The 23,315-nt window shown below is 30.4% G+C and overlaps 1 protein-coding gene across 2 annotated transcripts; it reads right to left on the minus strand.

Moving 5' to 3' along the window:
- Positions 1-7,087: 7,087 nt before the first annotated feature.
- On the minus strand, positions 7,088-17,964 carry LOC143194728 (juvenile hormone esterase). 2 transcript variants are annotated; one of them, XM_076401379.1, is made up of 12 exons: positions 17,629-17,964; positions 17,436-17,554; positions 17,240-17,377; positions 17,040-17,183; positions 15,527-15,681; positions 15,270-15,445; positions 13,419-13,615; positions 11,207-11,387; positions 10,986-11,149; positions 7,875-8,004; positions 7,679-7,796; positions 7,088-7,419 (listed from the first exon to the last, which is right to left on the minus strand). In XM_076401379.1, the coding sequence occupies exons 2-12, from the start codon at positions 17,544-17,546 to the stop codon at positions 7,212-7,214; spliced, it is 1,722 nt and encodes a 573-aa protein (XP_076257494.1). In that variant the 5' UTR covers positions 17,547-17,554; positions 17,629-17,964; the 3' UTR covers positions 7,088-7,211. The 2 variants fall into 2 exon arrangements, with proteins under 2 accessions (XP_076257494.1, XP_076257495.1); XM_076401380.1 differs by having other exon boundaries at positions 17,436-17,523; positions 17,629-17,811.
- Positions 17,965-23,315: the final 5,351 nt, after the last annotated feature.

Genomic DNA, 23,315 nt, shown 5'->3' on the forward strand with positions numbered 1-23,315 from the left:
GCCTGGTTCTAGTCGTGCACAACAAGGTCGGCGTTTTACGTTTTTTTACATGAGAGTTTTCCCTTATCAAGATCAAAATACATAAGATCCAACTGAACCAGAAGTTACGTTAATGATTAATAAAACGTCCTTTGCGAGGTAACCGAGCTTCGTTTCGAATCCCAATTTCCAAATATATAATTTTAATTTTAATTATACTAAAAGAAATTATAATAAAGCGTGTTTGAAATATAATAGTCCATAGAACATTCCATATTAATTCGTTTATCGAACAATTGTTATTGCGTTTTTAAAAGGAAGACTTCATAAGTTATTCTATGTCATAATTTGGTTTTTTGTTTCCGAAAGGAAAATAAGTGCAGGTTCATCAAATAGTATGCGGTGTTTGTCGTAATGAGTGGTTAGGTGAGTGCCAGAATTCGATTTCTTGGTCACCTGGTCGAACAATCGTTAAAAAGGTCGATGAACATCTTAAAAATATCGAGGTATATGAGAAGGTACTCGATATTATATCGACCCAGACCCCTTAGGAAATGCTTCTCAAACAAAACGAAATCGAGCTATTTTTTATACAGAAGAATTCGAGTGATGAAATGTAATAAAGTGCGACAATAATGTATAAGCAGAACGTAGATGAAACCTGAAGATGTTTCACAAGCGGATACAAAGTGTGCTACTCTATGGCCTACCTGGCTGAAATAAATCTGTCCAAACATTCAAGTCCACTCTCTGCTGTAACAAAATGAGCAAAATTGTTTGAACTTGAGAAAAAATTTAGAGATTGTCTGAAGTATTCTGATTTTCCTTAATTTAATCTGGACCTTACTCCCACAAAACTCTCTTAATCGTGTAAAGGTGGCATCAAAAAAGTGGAATAACAATGCAGTTTTGGCTAGAAATATTATTATCAGTATAATTATAAATTCTACGATGACATAACAATAGCTTTTCATTGATGAAAACGGCATATATACTGTTAATTGGATAAAAAAGCTAATATGCTTTTTCTTCAATCCATTATTTAGCGACGACGCGTATTTTTAAATGAATGACTCTTACAGGCGTGACATGAGAGATGAGGCAACTAAAATGGATTTATTGTACGATTTCACTCTGCTTATTACCAAAAGATCTTCTGTTCTAGAGTTGAATGGCACAGACCGTCACTCAAATTCAGTTCACTGCATCACTCAGAATCTATACCACCACGAGAAACCAAAACAGCTCTATAAGTCATGAGTTCATTGTAAAATCGATAAAATAAATTGAGATAAGGTCATATTTGAAGTATGGGAATCTTTTCTAAAATTTACTTTGAGCCAATTAAAATGGACCAGGGAAAGTTTTATCTCAAGAGCTCGTATTTAAAAAATTGCATAATAAATATACTTTAATCATTCAGGCAAGTCCATAAAAACTTTAATACAGAGCCTTTAAAGGTTTCACACGTCTTCAATTAATTTCATAATATCGTTCAACTATATTTGGTTGTAGTCGAATGAAGGTAAAAAAATATAAGTACAGTCCAGTATAATACGAAAAAAAAGAATGAAATTAACTATTTAATGTTAGTAATATTAAAAGTAATTTCACTAAAACCATTTTGAGGTACTTTAAAGTATATTAACATAATCGTAAGGCTTTAAAATATTTATATCTCTGGTAATATTTTTAAATATAAAGGTAGCGTCATTTGTTTACCCATTTAAAAGTATTGCGTTTTAAAAATGGAAATTCCAGAAGGTTATTTTCATCATATTTTACTTTGTTAGGCCCGAAAAACATAAAGCGCAGAGTAGGCTCATCAAATGTTATGTGATATTTATAGTGACGAGTCCTTAAGTGAATATCAATCTCAGAATTGGTTTACCAGCAAAAATGTTGATGAAACTTTTTAAAATATCTAAGTAATTTAATATCTTTCAAGACATCAGTACCGAACTGAATATTTATCATAAACCAGTTTTAAACGATTTGTATAATACTGGATTCCAAAATAAATTTTATAGATGGGTATTACAATTGAATAGGCCAAGTTTTCATTAGTAAATCGCTGGTGAAATTAAAAAGAAATAGTTTTCAAACGAATACAGGCGATGATCACGTATGACAATAATCTATGAAAAAATAATGGTCAAAATACAGAAAAGGTTTCCTGCAAAGCTTCCCTTGATGCCAAAAAGTTGATTGTATATATTGATGAGATTGGAAAGGAACTATTCATCATGAAGTTCTTGAATTTATATTGATTTGTCGGGATGTTTTATTTAATTGCATAGCCTGGACCTTGCCCTGCCCGATTACTGTTTGCTTCGGTTTGAAAAACTCATTCAATTTTTCATTCAAAAAACTTTGAAATTTTAAGGTAACATTATGGTTACACCAGAAAAGGTGTATAGTTCATGGGGTTCATAGTATCAAAGGACCATAGTTCAAAGTGGCATTATATGTAACTGATTAGTGCTTTAAATTAATATGAATAGATGTGCTTTGAAAATACATGAAGAAATAATACAAATTTCTATCTTCCAGTCCATTTTCATTTTTCTAAATAAGGTATCCTTTAATGTATATTAATATATGTTGATATTTTAAAATGTAGTCTATATCTATAGATAAAATATATCTATTTGTTGTATATTCGTTAAAACAAAATGTATTCGCGGACGAACAGGAAATATTGGTCGACATACACATAATGCATAAATAGTCCGTAACTATTGGTTAAATCGAACTATAGACAAATATTATAGATAATACAAGTTTATGACACCAGATTGCAAACACATGTGTAAATGAAAGTCAAGAGAAACACAACAAATGGTTTCGTGCTAATGGATTGAGCACCAAGAGGCTTGTCACGTTAGAAAATGACACTGAAATAGAATATTCATCACATACATAAGTCGTTATCACAATCATGCACTTAAACCTATTTTTGCTGAGCATCAGGAAAAATCTCACTTCTATTAATACATATACCACCATCGTCATATTTTCAACAGTGGATTAGCAATTAGCTGAAGCCACAACTCAATCGAAATTATTTTTACTTAAAATTCTTAAATTTAAATCCTGCTTCCAGATGTCATTTGGAGCAACAAAAATCATTCAGTATAAGGATGGTAGTGATTATCAATCAACATTCGATATCCAGAAACAAGTGTACCATCAACTTGATTTTTATTTTCAATATCTGATGCGGATCCAAAATTTTTGCAAATATATTTTATGGGTGGCGAGGAGCAACATATTAACACATGTTGACTATACAACAACAAGCAAAAAGAGAAGAGAGAAATTGAGATAAATTTGAGGAAGTTTTTTCAAAATCATAACCAATTGGATCAGATGTTTAATACCATTTCTAATAGATTACAAAATGACAACTATACTATTATCATTAAGCCACCTAAAGAGCTATATGGAGAGATCTTTGAACGTCAAGATATACATATACAACGCAAAGATAATGGGGTGTAGATGATCCAATGATCCAAGACAGTAATCGTTCTTACGATTCTTTGAAATATCCATTGATATTTTGGAAATAGAAAAACACATGTCATTTAAACAATATTCAAAGAAATTCACGGATATTTTTATTGATCAGGTGCAGAAGCTAACGAGAAATATAGAACCATGAATTCCCACTCATATCGGTTGATGATCCATGCCAATCAAGATAATAACATTCCAATGTCGCCAGTTATTTCAAGAATATATTGTTGATTTGTCTGCGAAAATTGAAAGTAACCTAATCCGATTCATTAAGTTTAATTAAGCGAAGTTTAGGACTGCAAACATTTAAGTGATGCTATCATCAGTAGCTTAGATGGGACAAGTGATATCGATAAGATCGGTACCGCATAAATACTTCCATCATCATACTACTGCTAGTCCACTTCATACGCAAAAATATATTAAAGACGCCATGACTTTTTGCGTGAATTGGTTGACCAGATCCGTTCATCACATTTACGAGTAATCCAAATGGGGATGAAATTAAAATTTTTATTTTATTGTTGTTTTGATGAGGTCAAACATCACCATGGTATAACGCACATGTGTTCAAACAAAAATTAAAATCATTGATAAACTTGATTACACATGACTCGGTATGAAAAGTGACGTCTGTGGGGCCCGCTGGTATTTTTATATTTATCCGACGAATTATATTTAGACAAACTACTTTCAGCTTATCTAATAACATAATTTTTGAAATAGAAAAATATTTCTGTTAAATAAAGACGTATCGAGTGTATCGAGGTATTCTACATATTCGACTAATTTACTTTCTATGTAATTGAACAAAACGCTTATTTAAATATTCATTAGTACCCGTAATACTAATGAGTGTTAAAAAAATCCCTATAAAAGCTATTAAATAAACCGTATTAAAATACTTGGAATGGATTGTCGTTGTCCATTTTCCATTAACCGATAAATTCGCATTTAATGACGAATGAATTGGCCAACACCATCACGTCCTCGCTGATAACTGCAACCACCAAAATAATATTGATTAAAAGTAACACGCCTAATATAGAACACGTAAAAGTAATTTATGTTGTTAATCCTTAAATATAAAAAATTTTAAATTCCCCTAAACTAACATTTATCAACCAAATTGTTTATAATTAATTATCACATTAAAAGTTTTGTCATTCAATAAGAAAAATATTATTTTCTGTTTCTGTAATATTCTTTCAAGTCTACAATATTTCAGGTTTCGACGAAAATCTATGTGATTGAAAGGCCAATATTATTGCTATAGCATTTACTTATTTCCATTGAGACAGATAGTCTAATTTTTAACCTTTCATTTAATAAAACATCCATTTGAGCGATTTGTAAGTCATCTAAATTTGTGACGTCAAAACGTTGCAATGTTGCCGTATCAAGTCTGAGTTTTAGTTCACACTAATTAAACAAAAATTCTGTTGTCGAATATAATTTATTTTAATATTATAGTAAATCTAATGCATATATTATCGAAAGACTTAAAACTACAATTAAGTACACAGTTATAATAATTTGTAGGTTGTGTTTAATTATATTTAAATTGAACTATCTACAGTACCACCTATTATTTACGGTTCTAGGTGCGTTTTTTATGTAGTTGTATCCACTGGAGGCCTAATCCACCTAATTAGCAATTGTATATCGAAATAATATATTTTACTTTCATTAGAAAGTATATTTAACTTTTACGTTTAGTTCTTGTGTCCTTCGGTACAATTTCTTATTAGATATTTTAATATCTCTGTATTTCTCCTTAATTTGTTCTATTAATACCTGTAAATATATTTCTTAATAAAACTAAATTTAATCACTGCATTCTCCTTAATATATTTGCCATCTCATCCATTTGCCTCTTCTGACACATTTTGACCAAATGTTCATATATATTCTGAATAATTACACACATATATGTGCACATAAATATTTTGCACTCTATAATAACAGTTCCTACAATTATCATACTTAATTATATACTCACCTTTTCTTGTTTCTACTCTCCCTGTCACTCTGTCTTAGAAATTGGCAGCATTGAATCATATCATATTCAGAAAGTTTCATTGAAGTGAACTAAGCTGTTAATTTCTAATCCTGCAATAATATATGATTTTAAAAATTGTATTCTTTTAGAAGCAATATCCGGAATTTCCATTAGACCTCTTCGATTTTTCAACAGTTTCCTTTGAAATAATTTATTCTATATGTATGAAATTCTGTTTGTATTGAAAAACTATATAAATGTAAATGTTTTTATAAATTTCATATGTTTATTCTCTGATAGAGCTAACATCAAGCTGATATTAATTCGTGACGAATCAAGATCAGCTTGATTCATAGCTTCATATGAAGACGGTTTTTTTTTCGGTGAATTTAAGATTACATTTTCATTTTTTGAGGTATTTCAGTGACGGTGTCCATACTAATATTCAGTGCAACTGCAACACGCAAAAAATATTTTCAATTAAAATTGCAGATAATTAATATTTAACAGTAAGAACCTTTGTAACGAATTTTTACCGGTAAGAGGTAAGAGTTCCATTATCTCGTTTCTATTTAAAGTAACTGATTAGAGACGTAATCTGTAATGTCTACCTTCGGAATTCTAAATCAGGGTAATAATAAACAGCGATTTTAAATTTATCAAAACAAGCAATTTATCAATATTTACCGGTTTATAATCTCTTATCTCTATTGTTTTGAAGAATTTTGCATACGTTTGGCAACCTGACGACTTACACGTTACACGCAGTTCGGTTACATGTCCGAATTTATAAGACACCATTGTGTGCCTTTTAAACTAGAATAATATGAGAATGAATATATTATCTGATTCTAAAACGAATTTACAAATTGCGGCAGGTAACACAATAAACATCTGGATGAGATATGTACAAAATTTTCTTTAGATAGACTATACATCCCTTTGGTCGTTTCTTTAGGAGGACATCAGTAATAAGATTTCGTTGATATTAAAAACTTATCGTCCATAGCATGTTAATACATAATAAATATGATTAAATAAATAACTGACACACAAAAATGTATAAGATTAGCAAAACACAAAACTAGCCTCTACCTGTTTTACATTGAAAGTAGCGCGACATAATAAAGACTCTTATAATATGAGTTGATAATCAACTATATATTCAAGCAGCCAGATATCAGGAAGTTTAAACATATGAAGTTATCTTCATGCCGAAAGTATAGTAACGAAGACTAAAAACGACATACGGCAACTGAAACCTAGTGAATAATGCAACTAAAAAAACTAAATCTCTGTACATTTCTGCTAAATATCTCCATTTTTTAATGGAAGTAAAACTCGTTGTTAGAATAGATTTCATAGTCAGTCACTCATTCACTCAGTCGAGCATATTAAACTTAATGTTGCCACGTTTTGTGACATATAGTTATATAACAATTATTATTTCAATGCTCAATAATCATGCTGATTTCCCTCGGTTTGAGCCTTCACTCATAATTTATATCAGCATGAACTTTTTAATGAACCAAAGATATTTTTTGATATTTTTAGATGTCCGAGTTTTATTAACCAAAAAATAAATTATAAGTAATATTTTTATTAATCTGTGATTGTTAGGTGTAAATTCTGTCAACTAATGAATAACTAACTTTAAGACAATGAAATTACTTAATATAAAGAATATAATGTAGTTCGGAATAAATACTTAGTAGGTGGTATAATAGGATGGATCTCCATAAGTGTCATAAATATTTTTATAAAACAGCCATTCATCTTGGTTAGGATTTTTCTGCATGATTAAAGTCTTATTGATATTCAGGAAGCATACTTCTTGGTTGACATTGGTATTTGGCGTGTTCGGTTTCCATTTAATGTTTCGAAGAACACCAGTTCTATTTGATGACGTTGGGTTCCTTAAATAATGTTAAAAAATTATCACATATATAGAACTATAAGTAAAGTAGTAAATATATGTAAACACAGCGTTATGTATGAAGTTATAGAGCGAATGTAGCTGCATACGGGCTTTTCCCAAGTACCTATAATCATTTATATAAATATATCTAAATTTGATACGTATATTCAAATATCCTCCATAAACATAGTAGTGGTTATAGGCTTATTGGTTTGTGAATGCGAAGGGTTTATTTAAATGTATACATATATATTTACCTTGTCTTAGCAAAATTTGTCCACAGAGTGACTACCCTTTGGATTGTTAAAGCATCCTTTTCGGATACCGCCCTGCTCTTATTATAAATATAACTAAGTTCTTCAGCATGATGAACACCTATAATTAATTAGATCACAGTTAATATAAAAATTACCCGGGAATATCTTATATTATTTAATCTGTTATATCTTGTACCTGGAACTGTTCTATTGGGATTTCCCAAATTTCCTTCGTAGGAAAACATATAGTAATATACCTTGGAATATCTGGACATCATATTAACAGTTTGTCTAATTGGTCTGTTAAAATGGTTCTCTGTAAGGTACTACAGAAAAAGTCTAATTAACGTTAATATCACAATCGTCTAATATTTTAAAAGGAACAAAATTCCAATTATTGTCTAAGCTTTGAGCAATTTTTGAAGAACATATACGCTTAATTGATATTTACTGATGTCTCAATCAATCATAATCAAAGCAGAATACGAAAAACTGAACTGGATATTTGTTGAAATTGAAGTAAACCTTCATAACACAAGCCCCTCAATAAGGAATTATCGTAACAGAAAATGACATATTGCCGGCTTAAGGCTTTAGTAAAGTAATAGTCAAATATAGTCTATTCAAAGTTTTTTACTAACGCGTCATGGATATATGTGACGTCGAATCATTGCAATGTTGCTGCATCAACTCTGAGTTTTAGTTCAGTTTGGCTTTGACATACAAAAAAATCTAATTTAAATTTTTAAAATTAATTTAAAAATCTAATAAAAACATTATAGTATATTTAAAAACTATAGTTAATTATACAGTCACAATAATTTATAGGTAAGAGTTAAAACCTCTTATCACTATTGCTTTCAAGAATTTTGCATACATCTGACAGCTGGTCGCCGTCCGGTTGTCAGATGTACGCTAAATTATTCAAAATATTAGTTATAATTACTACAGGTTATAAACCGGCAAACATTATTTTAGCCCTTTCATTATTTTGATAAATTTTAAATCGCTCCGTAATATATCATATCACTTTGTTTGAAAATGCCGAAAACAATAGATAATCAGGGTCACAAATTGATTGCGGCTTTAATAGATTATTTCGAAAAGGAACGAGATAATGGAGGCCCCCTTTTGTCGGTAAATTCCGTTAGAGAGGTAACTATTGATGATATTAAATAATATAAGTCCCTACAATTTTATTCAAAATGTTTTAGCGGGTTACTGCCGCGCTAAATATTCATGTGGGTATCGTGAATAATATCGTTCACAAAATGAGGAATAATATGTTAGATTAACCCGAGGAAGCCCGTCTACATACAAAGTGGATAACGAATCTTAACCATCTTAATATTGGCTCTATTCAAGACCAAATATACGAAATGTATAAGAACAGTAAGTACAGCAAATTATTTTATCAATATAAACATAATTTAATAAAATTATTTTAGAGGAAATTGTCTAGAAAGTATACATAAAAGAGTTGGGATAACCCTCGGAGAGGTTTAACGGAACTTTCAGACATTACAAGGAAGATAAACCATTTGAATTAGTGTATCTTGATGAATCTTGAATATTTCAAAATGGTTTATTGTTATTTCACTCTTGGCGAGACAGTAACAAAAAAGTGTAGACAACAAAAATTGATGGAAACAGGTATAAGTTACAATAGCATTCGATTAGGTTTTGTTGCTCATTATATTTATTAATAATTAATCGCGGATATACTGCTGGTTGAGAAGGATATTCCATCAAAAACTGCTTGGATATGTGGAAGGAAACAGTGTCAACCATAACACCTTCGGTTTGGATGAACTCGATAAGAAATTCAGAGGAAGTAATTAAGATGTAATAATGCTGTGCAATGCTCAAAATTCCTGAGACAGCGTGATGAGAGTGGAACCAGCTGAAGGTATACACATAATTATTTGAATAGAATTGTAGAAAATGGTATTTTAGGGTGTGAAAGATTTGTATTCACAGATAGGATTGTAATTATTCAAAATTAAACATGAGCATTAGGTTAGAAGATATGAGGAGATAATGAATACTAACTGTCTTGTAGATATGGTAAATGCATTAGGCAGAATTCAGTGGTTAATTTAATGAAGAATTGTGTACACAGATAGTAGCAGAAGAAATAAAATATATAATGATACTGACAATCTATAAAATGACTTGTCAAGTAAACACACCATCGAAGGAAAGAAGAACTAAATGTAAGAAGCTAAATATGCTCTCGAATGAAAGTAAAATACGTGTCTCAGATATACAAATGTTGATTAAGTGGATCAGGCCTCCAGGGGATACCACTACATAAATAAACGCGCACTGACCAAAAACAACAACGAGTTGATGATTCGGAGCAATGTTTGAAATTGACCAAGATTGAACCCGAACTTTTGCGTCGATATGTGACAATGGATGAAACATGGCTCCATCATTTCACTCCGAAATCCAATCGACAGTCATCCGAGTTGACTGCACACGATGAACCCGCTCCAAAGCGTGGGAAAACGCAACAGTCGGCTGGCAAGGTTATGGCGTCTGTATTTTGGGATGCGCATGAAATAATTTTCATTGACTACCTTGAAAAAGGAGGGACCATCAACAGCGATTATTGCATATCGCTATTGGACCCTTTGAAGGACGAAATCGCCGAAAAACGGCTGTATTTGTAGAAAAAGAAGTGCTCTTTCACCAAGACAATGCACCATGCCCCATGTCAGTGAAAACGATGGCAAAAATCCACGAATTGGGGTTCAAATTGCTTCCTCATCCACCGTATTCTCCAGATCTGGTCCACAGCGAATATTTACTGTTCTCACAACTCAAAAGAATGCTCGCTGTGGAGATATTTTCGAATCGAATGAAGAGGTGATCGCCGAAACTGAGGCCTATTTTGAAGCAAATGACCAATCGTACTACAAAAATGGTATCGAAAAGTTGGAGGGTCGCTATAATCAGTGTATCACCCTTGAAGGAAATTATGTTGACTAATTTTGCCAAATAAATGTGTTTAATTATAGGAAGCCGGGAACTTTTCAATTGACCTGTTATATATTAAATGAAAAACAAACATAACCGGAAAATTATAAAATATAGATTACTGCAACATTTGCTCAATAAATGTGGTATCATCTATGTTGAAACCATTTGCGCACGTATGGACAATGATTTATTGTCAATTTGTCAAGGCGTAAGTGCCACAAAATGTGTCTTAAGAACTTCGTCTTCACCTGTGATATGTGATATATATATATATATATATATATATATATATATATATATATATATATATGTTACTTACTTTATATATACGTTCTGCATCCGAAATTGTGGGTGATGGCCCCAAGTAGTGAGAAATGACAAGTTTCCCCGCTTCGTTCAATTTGGAAACATTTCCTGTCAGATCGTACGGAGCAAATACCGCTGGAGTTGCTGTTAAATTTAAAATACCAGTAACTACGTCATCTGAAATTATTTAAAGAAGCATTTACTGAATAAAAGTACGCACTATTAATAGTTTACAGTTATCTGATGTCAGTGTCGCACCAAGTTCATTGGAATTGAACCCGATAATTGACGGGACTCTGTTGAACCTTCCCTTTTTCAAGATTTCATACGTTCTACCGGTATGGACTGCGCCTGGATGATAGGGTTCCTCGACCACTCCAAATGTTTCACCACCTAATAATTCACTTACAAAGACCTAAATAACACAACATATGCTATAATATCGTTTAAATTAATAAGAAGTAATGTTAATTAATTTTCAAGATATTCTTCAAAATAGAATTTTTTTGTGAAATAATAATTGCGTTATTATTTACTATCTATATAAATGATGTCTATACTGTAAATAAACTATGTCTTTTACTAATCATTATATAATTCACCAATACTTTGAATGAAAAATATTGTTTTAAACGTATTATACATTTGAACCATTGTTATTTGTTCCTTCGCTATTCATTGATTTTCATTGAAAGTGATATCATTTTGTGATAAAAATATTATGAATATTATGTTGTGATAAAATTGATTGAAAAGAATTGGGGAAGGTACAGAAGAGTCATTAGAATGCCTATTAATATGTTTACCGCAAGCACCATCATAGAAGTTTTTGTTCCTTACTAATCCTGCAGTATATGCGACTATATTCTTCTGTGTTAAATATTACCCAAACTTTTACTCTCAACTCAAAGATTACTCTTCCTCAAACTAGATGTTGTTCAGATTTTATTCTTTGTACTTCTATTCTTTAAATATATAGCTATGCAAAAGAACTCTGAAAATACTCGAAGTTTATATATATATATATACCAGAAGCTGTAGAAAAAGTACAGATAGCGGTCAATAAGATCTACAAATATACTAAAGGCTGTAAATTACAACTTAATAGCTCCAAATCTATCGATATTAATTTCGAGTTGCAGCGAAATTACAAAAAATAATTAGATCACTTGACGGGTGTCCTAATTACCTCGGAATACATCTCGATGGTAGGCTAAATTGGAAACATCATGTTAGACAAAAAGTAGAGCAAATTAGACTCAAAATCAAGCAATTATACTGGTTAGTCGGAAGATACTCTCAACTTGACCTAAAATCAATGAGATCGGTTTATCAATCTATCATAAAGCCAAATTGGACCTACGGGTGCAAATATTGGGTTGTACTAAAATATCACACCAAATAGTAATCCAACGGATCCAAAACAAAGTTCTACGATTAATCGAACCAAACTAGCCGAACTTGTTTAGTGTGTAAGTGTATTCTTAACTTTAGTTTAAGTAGATTCGTTTTATTCTAATTTGGGAAATACCTACTGATTTATTAATCCCGTACTCACTCTCCTTGTGTATTAATGCAAGTAGAACAGAACAGTAGTAATAAATTAATTTGCAAATTAAGGTTGTACTAAGCATCTCTAATGTAAGATGTAGTTAATAAAAAAATATGTATCAGATAATGCGGAGCAAATTACTGGCAAACAATCACGAAAAACAAAGTGAAGTATAGAGTTAGAAAAGCTTGGGCACCAACAGCAGCATATTAGTTGTCAAGATTTCAGATGAATTTGTCCGAGATCAAAAATTGGTGATTATGATGGTATTCAACGTATTGTACGCGTTATTCAACGTGTTATCCATCACTAGACTATAGTGTTTTTAGACAACTAGAACTTACCTATGATTCACATTTAAACTCTGTGGGTAGACCAATATGTTCGGTTTGGATTTATTATATTTTCAGGAATTTTCATTTAATTAAAATTCCAGCAAATATTTTTCGATAAAGTTCGATAAAGAAATAAATGCATTATTTATAGCAGAATGACAAAGCTTTAATATTCTTTCCAATTCTAATTATGATGTTTAATAATTATATTATGAAAACGGTGCCTTAAAAATTAAACTTGATATATAATGAATATAATAAGGACAGGGGAAAGCAAAGAACTTATCGAAACTTACAATTGAAAAAGATCAACTATATAAATATTAAATACATTTATAATGAAACAAAAGCAAAATATCTAGGATTTTTCTCAATAAAAATATAGGATGAAGCAATATTTCAGAGAAAGGAAACTAATTATTAAATATCGGTTATTTTTGTCAACAATATCAGCTCTCATGGAAAAACAAATTACTGATCTGCATTTTCATATCAAATTGTCAAAAAATGTTTTTTTATCAAATTAACACATTGTAATAAATAAATTGATATATCTTACCTTTATAGTTACATTAACTTCAGCAGCTTTCAATTTCTTATAATCTACCAGGCGAAGACGTTTTATTAAATTCGTTGAATTGGTCTCGGTAATATTGAGTTCTTTCGCCACCAGTTCAGTTTTTTGTCTGGCATTTCTAGTTAACGCGAATACGCATAAACTAGTACCACTTTGCATAATTGCACCGCCGTATAAGTCTAAAATCATTAGTTTATTAACATAAATTGTTATGGTTGCTCAACAAAATTCATCATTTTATGTTTATGTATATCATGATAATGTATATATATATATATATATATATAGCCCTTCAAATCAAACAACCATTACACGTTAACAAAATATATGACATCAGCAAGTTGTAATATTGATGCATCAATTTAAAATATTGAGTAACAATGTTTAAGGCTTAATATTATTATCCTTAATGATTTAAGGAATTTTGCATGGTCATGGTCAACAAGCGCCAATTTAAATCGATATGTAGACCGATTTCGATTACATGTTCCGACATAAAATATATCGATTGGGCGGACTATATAACCCCTAATTTAATACCAAATTATGGTTTTATAATAAAACGTCAATCGAAGAGTCCCCGGCCTGACACATAGATGAAGATACTGGAATTAAATCCATATGTTTTTTAGTTAGCCCTAACCCTCAAGAGATGCGTGTATAAATTTGACAGTTGTTGGATCATCAATTTGTGAATTATAGCATTTTGAGTGAAGAAACTTTTGTTATTGTAAAAAAAGGATATAAAGGAATTTCGCGTGTTGATAAAATATTGCTTTTTGAAGGAAAAAATACAGTTGAAGCAAAAACTTGGCTTGATGCCGAGTTTCCGGACACTGCACCAGGAAATTCAACCATCAAGTATTGATATGCTAAGTTTAGACGTGGTGAAGTGTTCACCGAAAACGGTGAACGCAGTGGACGCCCAAAAGAGGTTGTTACCGACGAAAAAATTTAAAAAATTCACAGTGATTTTGAATGCCCGTAAATTGAAACTGAATGAAATAGCAGACACTCTAAAGATATCAACTGAACGTGTACATTATATCATTCACAAATATTTGGGTATGAGATAGCTCTGTGCTAAGTGGGTGCTGCAAGTCAGTTTTGACCAAAAAAAAGACGAGTTGATAATTCGGAGCAGTGTTTGAAGATTATCAAGCGTAATAAACCTGAGTTTTTGCATCGATATGTGACAATGGCTCCATCATTTCACTTTGTAATACAATCGACGGTCATCCGAGTGAACTGCACACGATGAACCCGCTCCAACGCGTGGGAAAATGCAACAGTCGGTCGGCAAGGTTATGACGTCTGTATTTTGGGATAATTTTCATTGACTACCTTGAAAACGGAAGGACCGTCAACAGCGGCTATTACCTAGCGTTATTCGACCATTTGATGGACGAAATCGCCGAAAATTTGAAGAAATAGAAAGTGCTGCTTCACCAAGACAATGCACCGTGTCACAGGTCAGTGAAAACGATGGCAAAAATCCATGAATTGGACTTCCAATTGCTTCCTCATCCACCTTATTCTCCAGGTCTGGTCCCCAGCGAATATTTCCTGTTCTCAGATCTCAAAAGAATGCTTGCTGAGAAGAAATTTTCGTCGAATGAAGAGGTGATCGACGAAACTAAGGCCTATTTTGAAGCAAAGGACAAAACGTCCTACAAAAATGCTATCGACAAGTTGGAGGGTCGCTATAATCAGTGTATCACACTTGAAAGGAATTATGTTGAATAAAAAATGTTTTACTATGCCAGGCCGGGTACTTTTCAATTGACCTGTTACCCTATTGAAAAATATTAGCTTTATTAATAAAAACATTACCTTTTGTTGAAGGATTATTGACTATGTATGAAACTGAAGCTGCTCCAGCACTTTCACCAAATATCGTTACTTTATTTGGATCACCGCCAAAATGTGCTATGTTGTTTTTTACCCATTTTAAAGCTAGAATTTGATCCTTTATACCCCAATTACCCGGCGCTGCTAAATCTTCAGTACTGGAAATGTACGGTGTTATAAAAGTTCTTAGCTTTATGATTAAATAATTTTTAATTTATTTATTTAAAAAGTTGATATACCTCAAAAATCCAAAAACTCCTAATCTATAATTGAAAGAAACGAAGATTACGTCTTTTTCTATTAAATAATCTGGAGGATATATTTTATATTCAGACGATCCAAAGACGAAACTACCTCCGTATATCCATACCATAACAGGGAGTCTTCCAGTTAACTGAAAATATTTGAAATAAATTAAATAAATTATGTATAATGCGATAATTTAACGTCCTTAATATTTTAAGTTTTTATAAAGGTATATACTATAAAGGAATCACCTTTAAAAAAGTTTAAGAAATTATGTGTAATGTAATAATTCAACAGCCTTAACATATTAGGTTCTTAGTTATATATATATATATATATATATATATATATATATATATATATATATATATATATATATATATATAGATATATATATATAAATTCTCATTTTTAAACACTTTTAGAAGGGTCTCATTCAGATGAGATATTCTTCTTCGCCAATTTGAAACCGTCTGATAGCTGAACAATGCATTGATCTGAACAAGTGGTGAAAAAAGATGATGATTGAATTGACATAACTAGACATCTGAAGACTGTTACTTCACTTCACTGGGTTTCAGAAGATCTTAACATACTACAGCTTATATTATGTGAATATTCCGCGTTAATTCTAAAAATGGCGTGATCGACATTGACGAACTCATTAATAACAGGTCAATTTCAACGGGGACTTTTTACCCCGGCCTGACACATAAATGGCGCTACTGAAACTAAACCCATATTTTTTTAGTTAACCCTTATAAATTTGACAGCTGTGGGATTATTAGTTTGTGAACTTTTGTTATTGGGAAAAAAATTCATAAAGAAGAATTTTGCGTGTTGATAACATATTGCTTTTTGAAGGGAAAAAATACAGTTGAAGCAAAAATAATCCCTCCAAAATAATCCCCGTTAGCTACATGCTTATACTTTTGATTCCATTCTGTTTGGATTTCCGTTTCAACAATTATTGTCTGTCCAAACGTATTGAAATACAAACGCGCTATCTTAACATATTCAAAATGTTCACTATTTTATGCATCTTTACTTTATATTTTTTTAAAACTCTTTTGTTGATTGTTTTAGGTAATCTGAAACAACTATCGATTTTACACATTAACAATACATAATAATTGTTAATTTATTTCATACGGAATCTATGTAACAGCTATCAAGCATTTGTTTGGCATCAACAGTATTTTCTTGAAAAAAAAAACAATATTTAATAAACACATTTTATTCTTTACCCATCACTTTAAAAATAATAAACTGAATGAAACGTTTGTTTGAAATGAATTAAAAGGCTTCAACAGTTCTTTATACAAAAAACAAATATTAACTTTATTGTTATTATTATTTATTAATGATATGTTGACCCTATATATATATATATATATATATATATATATATATATATATATATATATATATATATATATATATATATATATATATGTATGTATGCCTTAAACTTATATATGCTTATATGCCTAATATTCTACTTACATTTGTGGTATATACGTTAATATAAAGGCAATCTTCAGAACCAGTAAGAAGGGTCGGATCCTCTGCAGTCAACACTTGGGTACAGCTATCTCTATCAGTAGTAGTATTTAATACACCAGACCACGGTTCATTTGGTACTGGAGGCTAAACATTGAAATATGAGAATCAGGTTTATAAAACGATTTTAATGATTCACTTACAGCAAATCTTAAGTCTCCAACTGGTTTCTTAGCAAATGGTATGCCACGGTACGCGTAATAAACTCTACCATCTCGAACAGTCCTGTTAAGAATCCCTTGAACTTTACCATCATTTATGGTAACAATTGGACTGAGTTCCTTAAACCATATGGTAATTTTATTAATAAATAAATAAACATATATTTTCTTTGTATACCTGACAGCACATCACGCCAATGTAAAACGAAATGCTCCAAAACCGAATAACATCAAATATAGTAAACATGTTTGCAGTCAGCGTCAATCTAATTATGATAAATACAGCCATTCTCTTGCCTTATTTATACGAGTTATAGTTAGCGATAAGTATTATTCCTATATGTAAACCATAAAACGGTTGCAATACTTACAATAATTCTAAATAATTATGACAACAGTTAGTGGAATTCCTCGTCTGGGATTTATGTTCATGGCCAGAACTTTACTAATTTAAAATTTTTACAGGTCATTGGGAACTTCCAAAAACATATACACAGATGGTTAAATTAACATTTTGTTATGATAATTTGGTTTAGGTAGCTTCTAGATGGTTTCTCTAGACTGGCGATTATTGATACTAATGCAGGCAAGTCGTCAATTCATATGCGCATTCGGGTACAATATAACACGTTATATACAAAAGATAAACAAAGAATGAACAAGGAAAAGATAAACAAGGAAGTGAACTAGATGTAAAATATGATGGGCTAGTTAAGCGCAGGCGCACTAAAATAAAATTCAATTTAATTTGATTATGTTTTGCATTTTTATTGTTTACATGTCCGTATTTCGTAGAAAAATAAGTCTAAGCTAAGGTTTCTCTCTGAAAAATAATCACAATGCGAATACAGTTATCAATATTTGACGAGAATTAGTGGAGTCGAAGGTTGAAAAATAAAATCAAGTCAAAATAAAAACAAATTTATGTCAATAGATACTTATTATATTGCTGAAATTTACTAATATACCTTTAGTTTTCACTAAATAACTGACAATAATATAAGTAAAAGCTGGTATATCAACTGGTCTTGAAAACATTAATGAAAACGAAAGAAACAATATCAATTTTAAAATAATTTTATTTTTAAAATAATATTAAATTTATATATTTAAATATTTTGACTAAATATGTATATTTATTATCTTATCTATTAACCCATTTAGACATAAAACGAATCTTTAAAAATGCATTTAAGATGCATTAGGTGATGACAAGATGAAACGCATGTAGTGTAAAAAGGAATACAGGATTTCGCTTCTATATCATATAAGCTCTCGAGATAACATAAAATTCAGGCGCCCAAAACAGACAATAACCAGAAAAGCATTGAGGACTACGTTGACCTTGAATACGCTGGAAACTTTGAATCTCTGAAAATTTATAAACACATGTTCTTTAGCGAGAAAGGAAAATTATAATTCAATGGGTTTTTCCCTTTCTAAAAATGTCATAAATACGGCGTTCAAAAAGGGGTTTTTATCCAACCTTTTATACCGCTACAATGAGCCCAAGGAAAGAACATTGGGGATAAAAGTGGAACTACAGATCTAGTATAGATTAAAACGCACCACTATATTATCGATATATTTAATATATTTATACTAAATTTGTATATACGTCATAATATTAAATAATATACGCATCGTGATACTCCACTAAACACTTAATCAAAACTAATGCAAGGCAATATTCAAGAAGTAAAGTTATTTTTTTATAATTATCATTGGATAATGAGTGACATGTGCGGTGTCTATATATAGGGGTTTTGCTTACATTCGAATAGGATTGAGTTGACAGTATAGCTTAAGATGCCGGGTGTTGTCGAGGAAATAACATCTACACATCCCAAAATTTATATTATAAATTGCAGCAGAATCAAAAACCAAAAAAAACCTTTCACACTCCCTCACTTCAATCTATGAGATCATCTAATTAAAGTGTTCTTAAAACTCAAAAAAGTTGACACTACTCGTTCGTCTTTTATGTTCGCTTTCATTGGATAACTCCTTGATAGTCCCCATAACCTAGAGATTCATCTTTAATGCAGTTCTTTTCAACTTTTCAACCAGCATTGTCGCTGTGCTCATTCTTCATTCCAGTTACTGTTCATCAACAGGTTCTCAGCAAGTAACTTCATCATTCGCTTGGGGTCCACATATTTCCGGCATATATGGGATATATTGGATATTGGATATATGTTTCACCTTGTCTATATTTCTGCATGAAAATATAATATAACTTGAATCATTACAACCTCAGCTACTGCTCAATTACTAGTTTTTAGTCAATTGCTAGAATTGCCCATAAAACCTGTCTCAAACTGGTCAAAGGCTCCATAGTACATAGCTGCCTGCACGAAGTAGTGCTCTATACACAGCCTTTTGATTCCAATAATGCCGTGGCCAATGTTGCCGTAACATATCGTCATCGATTATTGACATTCAACTATCAATTTAGTTAATTTATTTCCATCTTTCTGTTAAATATACAAATAATTTTTGCAACTGTTGAATGCTTTAAATGATATTACTGATAGCTTAGTAGCCTAATATATAAAATTAAAAATCTTATGTTCCTTTGTCGACATAATAAAAAACAGAAAAAAAAGAATTGAATAATACTAAGTAAAATTTTAAAATTTATTAAAATGTTAACATAATATTTTAACATGCACTATATTATGAAATAAAATGAAAACAAATTAATTTATCAAACAACCTTCAAAGTGAAATATATTTTCTGATAAGCATGTGACTGAATATGAAAAAGCAACAAAAAGGTAATTTAAATATTCATAGTGCTCTCTACAAATGTTAAAACAGCTACTATAATCATAGTTGAAGCGTCTAGTAAAACTTCGGTTCATTTAAAAAAAAACATATTACAGCTAAAATATGGTACTATAGCCAGCTTAGTAACCGCAGTGCTTAATAAATCGGTATTCTTACTAGATACTGATTCAATCTGACATTCTGTATGGATCCAGTGCCTTCATTTTCATCTCACCCAGCAGAATATCTTCAGGTCTGCCAAATCACACCCCTCAGAAAACCTCTCCCCTAGTTCGTTAGGAACTCCCAAAATCACAGAGAGAATGACGATCTTCAAGATTATGATTTCATTTCTGGCATTTCTATATGGTTCCAGGTTAAAAAAAAATAGTGTAGTTTTCTGTAATGGTCCCTCTCTTTGATCGTTGATCGGTAGGTCGATAGGCCTAACGGCGAGGACCATGTTTTCAAAGCCACGTAAACAGTAGATCCAGCCTTTTTAAGGACAAATCTAGAATTTAAAAGTCCATCTATATATTCTTAAAATATTCTATAAGAACTAATATGTATGTTGTGAAAGTATATTAATACACATTAATGTATAACTTTATTTATTATAGTACCTATAATAAACGCAGATTATCAGCATAATTGTAAGAAAATAAACGTAAAGCCGAAATTTTACTTTAAAATATAGATGTCTATATATATACAGATAATACAGAACTGCATCAAATAAAAAATATATAAAATATATATAAAACTATAAATTGATTGCCCACTGATCTTGTTATTATGGCGAAGTAATAAATTAACTAATTAATTGAATGTCTACAGTTTTATTTAAAATAGTTATCATTCCCTGTTCCTGATTCTACTTTAGATTACTAATTTAAGGCCTATATATAAATTTTAAGAGCTAGATTGAAAGGTTGGCTTTCTATAGAAATGCATCTACTTTTATTACAACAAACCCCCCATTTTTAAACCTGTAAATCTATATATATATATATATATATATATATATATATATATATATATATATATATATATATATAGTTAAAGTTTAATATATATATATAGGCAAAAAAGTTAAAGGTTTTTTATGTTTATAAAATAAAAAGGGTAGTGTTATGATTTTTGAAATCATAATATTGATTTAATTCGAAGAAAAAGAAGAAAAGAATTCATAGAATTTTAATTTCGACACATGGGACATGAAACAAAGTAGAAAGCAATAGATTAATGAAAGACAGAAAATTTAGGTAAAGAAATTATTCTCTTAATCAGCCCCGTGTATTTGTTGTTTTTGCAGCATATATTTTAGGTAAGAAATATGGATAAAAGATAAGGACCGCATGAATACATATTATAAATGAAGTATTAAAAATATGCAGGATTTAAAATGAAACTAACTACATAATTTACATAAGTCAAACATATACGACAATAGAAGAAATTTAAAAATTACAAAAAAATTATAAAGAATTAGGAAATATTAACTGGTTTAATGATTAATGCAATAAGATATGTGACTATATGACATGTTATTCTTTGGATCTTGCATCAATTATTTTGATTATATACTTTATAGACCTAAGTTTTGGAAAATTAATAGTTAATTTAATGATTGTAAATACATTCCCTTAATATACATTTCGAAACTGTAGAAAATCAATTACCTAATTATGTTCGTTGTAATATACATCAACATCAAATATCAATTTCAAAATTGTTTTATTGATATATTCTTTGTTTTAATGTACAAACATATATCACTTCATTTATTATTCCATTCTTATGTTTATAACATAAAAGTAAAGAAATGTCATGTATAACTTATATTTAATGCGTTGAAATTCGGTTCTGAAAATAGTCTAAACTTATGATACTAACAGGTTATAATGTTTAGTGGCGCAGTAATTTACACTAATTAATACTTTGTTGATTATTGAAAGTTAATGGAAAATAGATTTAATTAAATGCAATTTAAAAGATGTTAGTGAGTGTTAGTTCTGGAGATCTATATATTCGAGTTCCTATATATTTTAATTTTTTAAATTAGCCCTTTTACTCTATTATGAGAAAAACTAATTACGTATTTAATACATTGCGGTAGAATTTCGACCACAGGACATTATCTTGACATTATGGCGAATTGAAATTATTTAAAATACTTTTTAATTTATCCTATTTTAGATTAAATATGGACGACATATTGATAAAAAACAACGGTTACAATAAAAAAAATTCAAAAGTCATCCACATCAAAGACGTTCTCCCGTAAATCCGATTGAAGATGAAGGACTATTTTTTATGAAGTTCTAGAAACTGAATGCTGGTAACTGGGAAACGCCACAATGAACGATTGAACAAAACTGAGTGAATTAACTTGAATAAAGAAGCAAATAATAGTGTTACATGATAAAATGTGATGTTGATAGCAATAAACAATCCCAAAAATATTGTAATTATCTAATGTAGACTAGTCTAGGATTTTTTTCATATTAGGTCATAATTAATAATTTATGCAATAGAAATATTACCAAGCGGTTATTCGCTATGATAACTTGAGCTTCAAGCAGGGCAAATTACGCCAGTATTCGTTCAGTGAGAGGCTATAGGAGCATAGGAAGCAGCAAAACATGTCGATATATCCGATTTACTAACCCGACAACCAAAATAAGGTTATTGGTTTGGCAAATATATCGGTTTGTTAAAAAAATACTGTTTCTGAGATATTTTTTACCTATTTGTTTGGTTTTATCGATTTTATAGATATATCGATATTTTTTCAACAATACTAGGATGCACAAGTTCATTTGTTCGATGTGATCTTTTACACCCCCATTTACATGCTTTGTAATTCATAATTCATAAGCCAAATAATAATTGTTGGTTAAATAATTCATTCTTTAATAACTGTATTATTACATCATATGACGCCGGCAAAAATTTTAATGGGAATTTAGATCTTAAAACAGAAAAAAGTCTTTTTCTCTTGAAACTAATGATTTTTCAGAATCGATATATTTTTTAGATGATATGAAATGCATTAGAATATTGTAGAATGGTTTTAAAAAAATAGTCGCCTTCTCAATTTTCAAGTGGCATATTTGTGCGTAAAGCTGTGAATGATATATGTAAAATCGTTAATAAATATAATTGACAGCAGGAGATGGCACAGGGTCATAGAAAATAATGAAAAATATTTGTAATTTGAGAGGTTAATTATGATCTTTTTTAATAAAATTAGTGAAAAATATATACAAATTAAGTCGTACCG

Source organism: Rhynchophorus ferrugineus, unplaced genomic scaffold, assembly GCF_030347505.1.
Source record: "Rhynchophorus ferrugineus isolate W39M unplaced genomic scaffold, kcgeb_rfMv2 rfM4, whole genome shotgun sequence".
NCBI lineage: Eukaryota > Metazoa > Arthropoda > Insecta > Coleoptera > Curculionidae > Rhynchophorus > Rhynchophorus ferrugineus.

What these genes read in the sequence shown, in the direction of transcription:
- LOC143194728 (XM_076401379.1), bottom strand. Translation starts at nt 17,546, where the DNA reads ATGGCTGTATTTATCATAATTAGATTGACGCTGACTGCAAACATGTTT. An exon ending in TTAACGTATATACCACAAAT is followed by an intron (nt 15,682 to 17,039) that starts GTAAGTAGAATA and finishes AAATATTTTCAG; the next exon opens with TTAACTGGAAGACTCCCTGT. An exon ending in TCCCAATAGAACAGTTCCAG is followed by an intron (nt 7,797 to 7,874) that starts GTACAAGATATA and finishes AATTAATTATAG; the next exon opens with GTGTTCATCATGCTGAAGAA.